This window comes from Colias croceus, chromosome 3 (genome assembly GCF_905220415.1).
Source record: "Colias croceus chromosome 3, ilColCroc2.1".
Taxonomy (NCBI): Eukaryota; Metazoa; Arthropoda; class Insecta; order Lepidoptera; family Pieridae; genus Colias; species Colias croceus.
Genome location: NC_059539.1, coordinates 4,848,284 through 4,860,383, shown reverse-complemented (window position 1 = coordinate 4,860,383; position 12,100 = coordinate 4,848,284). Strand labels below are relative to the sequence as shown.

General features: G+C 32.5%; 1 protein-coding gene across 1 annotated transcript in view; it reads right to left on the bottom strand.

Annotated features, from left to right (window-relative positions):
* LOC123690732 (long-chain fatty acid transport protein 4-like) overlaps positions 1–12,100 on the bottom strand; it is a 51,582-nt gene that overhangs the window by 10,051 nt on the left and 29,431 nt on the right. Inside the window, exons 4-6 of the mRNA XM_045634828.1 lie at positions 5,850–6,099; positions 2,595–2,793; positions 419–529 (exon numbers count right to left, since the gene is read on the bottom strand). Coding sequence (XP_045490784.1) covers positions 419–529; positions 2,595–2,793; positions 5,850–6,099 — 560 coding nt within the window. The remainder of the gene's footprint in view (positions 1–418; positions 530–2,594; positions 2,794–5,849; positions 6,100–12,100) is intronic.

Below are 12,100 nucleotides of genomic sequence, written 5' to 3'. Positions count from 1 at the left end.
TTATGTATCAATGCCAATGAACTTACACGATTTACTGATTTAAATTCAATTAGTAATAAGCATTACATTGCAAAAAAAGCCTTTCCAATGAATATCCTAAAATGTGTGCCCTTTTAAAATAATTAATAAAACCATAAAAAGATTAAATATTTCGACAAGTCAACATAATCGAGTCAACACTACGAAGTATATTAAATTACCAAAAAATATATGTACATATTATTTTAACCTACATTAAATCACTGTCAGAATCTACCATAGTATCGATAACCAATATGTTTAGGTCGATAAAATGTCAAATATTATGTATTTTTCATAGAAAAAAAGAAAAAAAAAAGTCGCACCGTATTCTAGAACGTTCGCGCGTCACGTGTGCGCGTTTCCCGCCAATTACACAAAGTGACAGATAGTGACGTACCTGCGGCCTCAGCCCGTTGCCGAAGATGACGCGCACGTTGTGCTGCCTGTCGGCGGGCGACGGCGGGGTCGCGAGCACGTAACGACACATCTCGCCTATGTAGTGGGCTACCTAGAAAATATAAGCTATATGTTACATGGAATCGCTATGATGCTATAGGTATCGATCAGTGTGTACACTGTACAGTGTATACCTTGTTTGCGTAGAATGATTTTTTTAAACGTTATTATTTCACCTGCCTTTGTATATCAACAAAATTATACCAGTAAATATTTTTTTCGACATAAATAACGTTTATTTGTTCAAATCTATGTAACACTTTGTTTACCGGTCAAATTGAAAACAACCACCGTTATAGGAAAGGTCAGTTGAAATATAACATTATACAAAATACAGGTCAAGATCAAAATTAAATTTCGCCGTATTCAGGTTTTGAAGACACACTGGTCAAGTTTGAGTACCAGACCACTGACCAGCCTACATCTAGAAATAGTATGTTTTACTATATAAGAGATATTATTGTACAACAACACTACTACAAAACTATTAATTTTAAATAGATCAGCTAACGCTCATGCGTTAATAACATTTACACACACATTTAGAACATGCGTTCGTATTCGCACCGAATGTGTAGGTAGTGTATTACTTGATTATTAAAAGTTTCCAATTTCCATACTCCAACAAGAAAACATCTTATTTTCGGATCTTATAAATTCAGAGGACGGTAAAAAGATTGGAGAAAGATCAATTCTTAATTTATTAATTACTAGATTTCCGCCCGCGGCTTCGCCCGCGTTTGCCAAGGAAAACCCGCATAGTTCCCGTTCCCGTGAGATTTCCGGGATAAAAACTATCCTATGTGTTAATCCAAGTAACCCTCTATATGTGTGCTAAATTTCATTGTAATCGGTTCAGTAGTTTTTACGTGAAAGAGTAACAAACATCCATACATCCATACATCCATACTTACAAAGTTTCGCCTTTATAATATATATTAAGATATTATATTGATTGAAGACTTCAATGCCAACAGGCGAACCTTACAAGGTAGCTGGTAAGACAAGTCGAATTGCATGAAATCTTACAAATTTAACAAAAAATGTTTACGCGGAATTTTCTAGAAACCACAGTACATTACTTTGATTTTTTTTTCGTTTCATTCAATAAATTTAATTTGTGAATTGACCTCGTTTTCCAAATCCAATGAAGTGCTTAGTCACTCAAGAAAAAGGGGCTAATTTAATTCCATTCAGTTAGTTTAATGTAAAGTAGAATTTTACATTTTCAGGTTAATTATAATTTCTTTTTGGAACAAAGTTTCATTTTGTATGCCTTGAAATAATAAAAATAAAATATATCGTTTTAAAAACTAAATGTGCGACTAGGTTTTTTAACCGACTTCAAAAAAAGGAGGAGGTTATCAATTCGGCCGGTATGTTTTTTTTTTAATATGTATGTACACCGATTACTCCGAGGTTTCTGAACCGATTTACGTGATTCGAATTGGTCCCATAAAAATTTTATTCGGATAGGCCCAGTAGTTTTTATTTTATGGGCATTTTTGCAAATGCAAGTTTGAAGTCGGTTGTTTTTAACGCAGTTATCACTTGTTGCATACATATTAACTAATAAATATCTATATTTATAAAATTATTTTTCGATAATAATTTGTATAAGAATGACGCAATTGTCATATTTTTAAATGATTTAGAGCCAGCGCGCACGAGCAACTTTGTCTCCGCAACTATTTTGTCTCTCCCACCTATGGGCTAGTATGAAAGTGCGCGCACGTAGCGACGCAACTCCCCATACAATTGATGGGAGAGACAAAATAGTTGCGGAGACAAAGTTGCTCGTGCGCGCTGGCTCTTATGTGTTGAAGATAATGTTAAAATATGCATTTAAATACATTTGTATAAAATATCCTATAAGCATTTGTGAATTAAATTAGCAAGTCATTAAATGCATGTTATTCTTTAAACTTAGGCAAACTTAAGTCATGAATAGCAACAAAAATCGGCTGTGAACTGTGACGGACCCTTAAAATATATACATATAACAATTTACGTGATAAATCAAGTTGTATATAGAATTGAAAAATACTCGATTATCAACCAAAGACGAAGGTTACTTTGAAAGGTTTAAAATAAAACTGCATTAAAAGAAAACTTACCGTCGCTTTATACTTGGCGCAATCTGGGAAGAACTGTGATGCTGAGAACTTAGGCTTCAACACCACGGTGCAACCAAATAATAAGGCCTGGCCCACACTCACGACCCCTCCAGCAGTGTGATATAGAGGTAAGGGGCAGTACACAATGTCCGACGAGTTAAGCCGTAAATAGTGCACGCCGGATACCATGAAAATTAAACTAAAAAAAAGTTTAATACCGTTATACAAAAATCATAAGAGCATAGTTAAAACTACTAAATCATTTTTTACAACTAACTAAGATTATTATCTTTTATTAATTGAAACGAACATGTATTTCTGTAAGTTTTTTGAACAACAAATATTAAAAAATTAATACGCTTTATTAGCATGTAGCAGCAATATAGATACAATTTGTTATTTCAAATGTTTATGGTGGTAATACAAAAAACTTATGACGTACGTTTTAAAGAAATCTCAAAGAATAAGAACAAAAAAGTATGAAGCAATTTACATAGTAAAACATAATAATATTATATAATATACTAGCTTACCGCCCGCGGCTTCGCCCGCTTTGTTTAAAACCTAATAAATTTTATACTAAAACCTTCCTCTTGAATCACTCTATCTATTAAATAAAATCGCATCAAAATCCGTTGCGTTGTTTTAAAGATTTAAGCATACAAAGGGACAAAGGGACATAGGGACAGAGAAAGTGACTTTGTTTTATACTATGTAGTGATTATGCTATGTAGGTAGACTAGTTAAAGTAATTAATATTAAAAATAATAATTACCTATGATATAAAACAGAAATTATGCTTAGGTATTAGATAGCTCATAGCACCCCTCGTAAATTAGACCTTTTCTATCCAGCTACTACCTATGTCATTGTAGGTTATTAGGAAAATAAGCAATGTACTTGCTATAAACGATTTTAGAAAATGCAAGCAAAAGAGTAGTAAGTATATTTACGCATACTTGTACAAAATATTATATTCCTACCTAGAATAATCTCAATTGAAATATGCTGCGATTATTCAATCAGAGAAATTATTATAATTATTGTAACGAACAAATACAATACTATTATGTATAATATTATATAATAAATGGAATTCATTTCAATTCAATTTAACAATTATCTAGATCTAGTAAACCCGTTTTAGAGCCGCGAGGCGTTGAATCGTTAATTAGCATAGCATCACTGGGTCAAGGTCACTTTCGACCGTGTTGTTTGAACGTGATGCGATAACCAATTTTCTATATTACAAAACATTATACGACAAATAAAATTATAAATTCTTACTTTTACAGATTATCCTCGAATAAGTTAGTACGTTTCATAATAATGAATAGCTAGTAACGTTATTGTGAGTACACAATGTTATTCGAAGTAATTATTGTAAGCAACATAGGTAGGTATTTGCGTATTTCGCATTTATTACTCATCAGTGTGAATATTTCTTAAGCGTGTAAACTACATATATAATTACACACAAATCGGAAGCTTTCCAATAACTTTAACATTTTAACTTAGCATTATAGGTATTAAATTAACTCGAATGATAACAAATCTTAATATGTATCATCATTTTAGTTTTCCTCTTACAGGCATCAGGTATGTCACATACAATGCTACAATAAGATTAAGCCTGCAGTTACGTCTCGAAGGCAATGACCAGGGTCGAAAGAGAAAGTCAAATCGAGAAAGTACCTAGGTACTACCTAACAATATTGAGTCTTACGTATCTAATAATAATTTATGGTCGTGAAAATAGCATGACAAGGAATGAAAGTAGATAAAGCTTTAAGTGGATAAATATACAAATTACACAGTTACAAGTGCGTCAATCTTGGTCGCTATCGCATTTGCATAGAGGGCCTTATTTGGTGACTATAATGAGTTTTTTGAAATAACTTCTAACCTTTAAATTTACTTAATTAGGGCAAGAGGTTACTTACTAAAATGGGACACAGTTATACAGGTATAGGGAGTCTGGTGGCAGATATGTTTTTTTAAAGCAAATACCTAAATCAAAAACTTTTGTGCGTATGATGTTATTTGTTTTTTTAATCAAATCAGGAGTGACGCGAATTTAATTATTTAAAAATTAAATACCCTAACTACTGCGACACACAATTAAATACCCTAACTACTGCGGCATTGTGTTTAACAAATTCCGCACTTTCAGAGACGAATGACACCCATATCACATCTTCTGTTAAAAATGTTTATTTATTTATTTATTCAAAAACTTTGAAATATTTACATATAGGTATCAGCTCAAAAACATAAAAATTTCCACCGGACACCCTTTTTATTTTTTGGAAAATTTAGCTATTTACGTACTTACCGGTTTATAATTAATTATACTTATAACAGGATACCTACTTGGATAGTTCAGTGGTTGCCACAATTTTGTACCTTCTAGGCGCCTCATAGATTTTTTTATTATTATGTTTTTTTTTTAGTTTATAAGAAGCGTAGGTAAAAAATAAACACATAACATCGAAACATCGACATAGAACAAAGTTTATCATATTTGAAATGAACATACATACTGGGCTTACTCATAAATATTGTGTTTGTCATTTCTTCTGTCAATGCGTATTAATTTTTGATAGTAGATAATAAACTTTCTTTATTCGGAAACTATTCAGTACTCTTGTAACATTATAAAGCTAAAGAATTTGTTTATTTGGTTGGTTGAAGGATTATCTAAGGAATGGGTCCGAATTGAAAAAAAGCTTTCAGTGTTTCTATGACTGACTAGACTATAGGTAGGTATATCATGACGCTAATTCCAATTGGAATGGAGCTATGTTGGAAAAACTGCGTACAATGCTAGGTATATAGCGCCTAGTTAGATCATTATCAAGATGCATAACAAGGATAACGTAATTTACAAATAACGTTACTTACATTTTTGTTTTTTCCTAATGTACCTAACTGGTACCTAAATAGTAACATACAAATATTGAGGAAAAACGTTTTATTTTTTTTCGTAGTGTATAATGAACATATCAAATTTAATAGGATGGAAACAATTAAAATCTGGATGCCTACTACCATGTAAAAAAAAATTTAAAACCGACATTGAAAATTATGTTTTACGCATAAATCATCTTAAATATGAAGTGTTGTAGACTTCTAGTACCTACTTAAATATACCAAATACGTTAAAAATACGTGTTTCACACCTCGACAACGTTTAACGAGTTGGTAACGCAAATCTAATAATAATGCAAGGAGTGTTAATCAATGTAAACTTACCGAGAGTTAGAAATAACTGCTGCTTTTGGCAACCCGGTAGTTCCCGATGTGTATATGTAAAGTATCTTTCCCTGGAAACCATATCCGTCAGCCTTGGTCCATGGGGCTGGTGGAGTAGCTTCAAGGAGGTCAGTCAAATTTGGAATACCATCACCACTGGCCTTCTCAGACTTGGGAGAGTTAAGTGGACGGTGTGTGAATTTATAAAGTTTTAGTGACGGATCGAGCTGGCCGGATATTTCTTGTATAGCTGAAATCATGCGCCGCGGATAACGAAAAAAAAATATTTCGTATAAATAACAAATATTATGCATTGTAAAAATCACATAATATGATTTATACGGTACATAAAAGTCACGGCATACGCATTATAAATATGTATGGGCATTTCTCTGTAAACTCGTATTTGGCTGTCCCGACCGACTCTTTCAATAAGTACTTTAATTATTTACTAATAAATCATTCCTAAAGAAACTCTAATCCCGAAACTTTAAGGGCTGATTGTTTTAAGCACCATAACTATTTTAATTTTTTTTCTACACATGTTAGAAGCTCTAAAAACACAGTCCCCTGGCTGTCCCCACCATTGATTTGTTGACTAGATATGGGATTTACGAGAAAGGTATTATAGCTACATACATTTGTCAGTAATTATCATAAAGCAAACATATTAAAATATATTATTTTCATAAAACTAGATCTCATTACGCATTTTATTATTTAGTAAACACCTGCAAACTTTGTCCCCAAAATTTTTATACAGTCCCCTGCCAAAGATTTAAATCCATAGAAAAAAAAACTGTAAGATTAAAAAACATTGTTCTAAGTGAAACGAAACGCAATTGATGTGAAGTTAGCTACGATGCCGAAAGCGGTGACGAGACGCCATCTTGTTTAGTTTCAGAGTGACATTTGTGTGGTGAACACGTGTTTGTTCCGGTACCCCGCACAGTCCTCCGGTAAGTGATAATATCATGTTAATTACTTTAATTATTTAAATCATATAGTTTATTTTTTTATATTTATGTCTAAATTGATCGGTAGGTTCTTAAACAAACTAATCTGCATCAGTTTTTAAGATATTGTGATATTTATTCGAAATACACAGTCCCCTGGCAACAGTCCTCTGTCAGAAAATGTGGCAGGGGACTGTTTTGTATAACAGGGGACTGTGTTTTTGACGTATTGGTATTGTGTTTATGTATTGTTTGTGTAAATTTATACGATAATCTGGTTTATCAATAGGTATCATCAATGTATCATTATATTATAATATATAAAGCTACACTACCACTCACTGACTGACATCGCTTTTCTCGGAAACTACGCGGAAAGTGGGGGGGATAAGGACGTGATTGTGTAGAGGTGCGCCGAGTGACCAGAGGAAAAATATAGCGATCTCGATCATCTTCGAAAACCAAGTGGACCCCTGGAGGTGCGCAAAAACGGTGATACCTGGAGGGGGGGTGTCTGAACAAAAAATGCTCGGAACTGGTGGCGATTACCAGGGGAGGTGGAAAAATGGGGATTTTCGCGAAAACAAGATGGCCGCCGTACTTTGCCAAAATCGCCGTTTATGAATCCTTACATCTCAAATTTGGCACACGTGCTCTGTGCGAGCCGGCGAATCGATCGGTGCCCCGTTCGAGTTGCTCCGGGCCCCCGTTTCCAACTTCCATACAACGTTAACTCCAACGGCCCGCGGAAACGGTGCGAGTTGGGTTGGGGGTCCCGGAACTAAAAATGATCACCACCCTGGGACGCTACCAGGGAGCCACAGTGGGACGCTCGATTTTGGAATTTTTCCATTTTTGGCGCAAACATAAAAACGTAAATTTAGACGAGGTGGTGCAATGGAGAAATACACCAATGATGCATTCGTACTCGCCCAGCTCCCAGGATATCCAGAAAAATCCGAAATCTGAAACTTTCCCTCATCTCTCGAAGACGGTCAACGGCCCGCGCAAACGGTAGCAGCTACATCTGGGGTGCTCAAACTAAACTTGTAGTAGACCTCGAGCAATTACCACAGATAGTAAAAAAAATTCAAAATGGCGGAAAAAATGGCCGCCGCCATACAAATTCTAAAACGGCCATCGCTGGTGTGATCGCGCTGAAACTTGGCACAGGGGCTTTAATCTAGCCTCACATTGAGTTGGCATGCTCATAATTGAGTTTCCATCGCTGGTTTCCGAGTTTCATACAACGCGAAATTCGACGGCTCTCCGAAACGGCGCGAGATAGGTGGGGGGTGTAGAACTAAAAAATGATCAAGAAGATGGGGTGCTACCAGGGCAATCGATAAATTTCAAATTGGACGCAATTTTTTTTTCAAAAATGGCCAATTTTTCAAAGCAAGATGGTGGCGCCGGTTACTTTACGATCGGTCTGAAAATTGACTTTTGTGCTTTGATCGGCTAGATTTACAAAACTGCACACTCAGAATTTCTCTCCGACCCCCGGTTTCCATTTTCCATACCTCACGAAATTCAACGGCTCTCTGAACTGGTGGCACTTAGGTCGGGGTTGCCATAGTAAAAAATGTTCAAAAACTTGGTCCGCTTCCAGGCACATAAAAATTTTTTCTAAAAAGCAGAAATTTTTTTTTTCGAAAATTTTGTATGGAAATTTCCATAGTAGGAACTTAGGAAGGGTAATTGAATAGCATCGGCAAAAGACGGCACCGCGGGCTGCTTGCTGCCCACGCACCGCGCAACTTCGAGGGTTGACAGCCTCCCGGAGTAGAAAATATTTGAATAAGTAGGTTATTTATAAGCAGTTTCGACTGACTGTGGAATCGCTGTTAGCAGATAATAACAAATGGATAGGGAATTATAATGCATTTTCAAATCACTGAAGATTTCGTTACGTAAAGTACAAAATTTTACATAATTAATAATTATATCAATATCCAACTTTTTACTTTCATCAAAAGTTTTAATGAAACTTGAAAAAACACTTGAATGTGATGCGTAAATAGATATAGTCCGTTCGCGTTAAGACAATAGTGAGTCATCAGTGCAACTACAGGATGAGGGTGTATTCACAGTGGAGAAAAAGTACAAACATTTTTTTAAACATTAAATTATTATTAATGGAAAAAAAATGTCTTAAAATTACTTAAATTACTATTCAGTATCGCTAGATTCTTCAGTTACATTTATTATGAAAGAATTTTTACCGCATGCACTTGCTGTTTTTATGACTATGTTCTCCACAGTTGCATTTAAATCACACAATTTAAAGTACTTATAAACATTGTAAATTATGCGTCTCTCTCCGCTATGGATTATTGATCCACTTTTATTCTTTCGAATTGGTGAAGTATTCATTTTCAAAATTTATTGTTGAACGAGTCACGCAAAATACACAACCGTTTTGTTCGAAGGTCAGATTTCAACTGGTCACTGTGAACTCGACTTTCTAATTTGGGGCGTGGCCAGGCCGGCGGACAACGATGACTCACTATTTTCTTAACGCGAACGGACTTATAGGTAGGTATATATTTTTTTTAGCTCTCCGCGCGACAGCAGCTTCGCCAGCGTAGTTGAAGAACCCGCATAGTTGTGAATAAAATAATAATATAGGTAATGAACCGAGATGAGTAATTTCTATTGATGTTATTAAAACAAGTACCTAGGTATTAAAAATCGAGGTTAAACAACCATATTTTTTTTTCTCTACGAACGGATCTCACCATTGTTGAGATTTCGACTCGACATAACGTAAGTTAAAACAGGACGAATAAATATTGACCATTGATTGCTATGGGGTCTATAAACCCATCGTATATTTGCATAACAATTTTTTTCAAAAATATTAAATGTGTAAAAATCTAAGGTAGAAATGGACTGTTTAATTTTTTATTAAATATGTAAGTTACATATCGTTTCTGTAAATTTTGTTTTGTGTGCATTGTACAATAAAGTGTTTTCTATTTCTATTTCTATTATTTTCTAAGTGGGTAGGTACATAGATTTAAATAAAAATTATTCAAGTGCGAGTTGGACTCACAACACTAAGGTTTCCGTATGTATGAAACTTCACTATAAGACCTTGCCAAGATTGCTTAGGTACATCTACGGTTTTTATTATTTTTGTTGTCGAAGCGACATCGACATCATGATCTCTGAAATTTTCAAATGTAGGTATCAAGGTTCATGAGATCAGAGATACAGCCTGGTAGCAGATTGACAGACAGCCAGTCAGTAATATAGTTCCCTTTTTACCCTTTGAGTATAGATTCTTAAAAACAGAAAATTATCATTGTTTATAAATTTTTAAAACAATAATATTCAAGATCTGTAGATCAAGTGTAGAACCTATTATACTATCTCATTAAACATGTAAGTATAGTAATAACTAATAAGTATTTATTTATAATGATTTTTTATTTCATTTAGCTTTTACCAATGTTGTACCTAATAAAAATTAAGTCTGAATAAAATGTACCTACCTACCCTCTTCAAATATTCATATGATTTCAAATCAAATTGGAATAATAAAAATTAATAATCAACAAGCATTCAATGAGAATTTTATAAATCAATATGTACTTACTTTAAAATATGCAATATGTAAAGTTATCTAACATTAAAATTTAAAATTTCTTTTAAAAAATTATATGAAAGCAATTTATATTATTTGTATAGCAATATACCTAAATCATTTGTTTCTACTTATGAATATTATTACTAAGAGACACTAGATGAATAAGAAAATGAAACACATTAAAAAGTTTCCATTATAATATATTTACACTGAAAACATAATATCCAAACCATGATATTTATTTAATTTAATTATATTATTTGACTTTGTATAGACTGTAGGTATAGGTACCATGTTTTAATCAATATTTTAATGATACAGTAACTTTTATTTCATATTTTTGTCAAGACTTTTGCAGGAATCCCAAGTTAAGTACCTAGGTATGTTGTTTTTGAAACATATTTTTTGGATAGATATATTAAATTTATGATGTTTGGTGAATTAAAATTGATAAAGAGTACGGCCACATTACTATACTCGGTTCTTTTTTTCTTATAGCAAACAATGCTGTTTAAAATGTAGACGGCTTATTTGCTTTATATTATAGTAAAAGAACTAAGAAGTATAAAATGTACAGTAACAATAGCTATCAAGTTTTCAGAGACATCATGGTTATTCAAATTGAAATTTATACACTATTTTTTCATCTATATAATACCATCAATGGGTCAATCAGTCTATGTTATTCAATATTAATAATACAAATAACTTTCTGGAATCTTTTACAAATTTAAAATGTGAGCATCTGCAAATCATAAAACATTTCCTTTATGTTTGGTAAATTCATTTTCATATTCTGATCTTATTAGATTTCACTTGTTTTACACTAATTGGCATTGTAGTCTTCTTTCATCATAAAAATATATTATGTTTTAATTCATTGTTAACCCATCGAGTTAACCATTGTTCGATTTTTATTCAATGACATGAAAACTTCTTATCCACTTCTTTTGGAATGATAAATTATTGGCAAAACATATTTTTGTTATGCATAAATAACACATAATATTTTACATTAGACACAAGAAGCCGTTTTCTTATTTGTTTTCGGAAAGTTGTTTGTTGACATAAAATTATTCATTTGACGTTACAATGATCATTTAAAATTTGACATTTATATCAATAGTAAAAAAGTGCATTAACAATTGAAAGACTTTAATTCATTAAATATTTAAAAGAAATATAATGACATAAAAATAAAACAGATTTAATGAAATAAAAAATTACGAGCACGTAATACGTATACCTAACTTTTTTCCAAGTGCATTTAAATTAAAACATTGCTATTATGACCAAAAAATGTATAATGTTGGCAGCATTGGATATATTTTTCTCAAATCAGAATAAACTTGAATAAAATTTATTAATTTGCAATTTATTTAAGACGATACGTTTTTTTTTTACTTTAGAATAATTTTATAAATATTTTAGTTGTGTTTAATAATTATGAAAATATTGATTTCTTGTTTATGTTTATAAAAAGCATAATTTGACTTTTATATTTGATATTCAAGGTATTCATAGACAGAGTCTTCTATAATTATTGTGTATTAATAAAATTGTTATTATTATATTTTATTAAAAGAAATAATAAATATATTTGTATTTAATATATTCAATATAGCATATTTTCGAAAAATAATTAAATATGAAAATAATAAAACTTAAATAATTAATATTAGACTCCTTACTAACAGTTG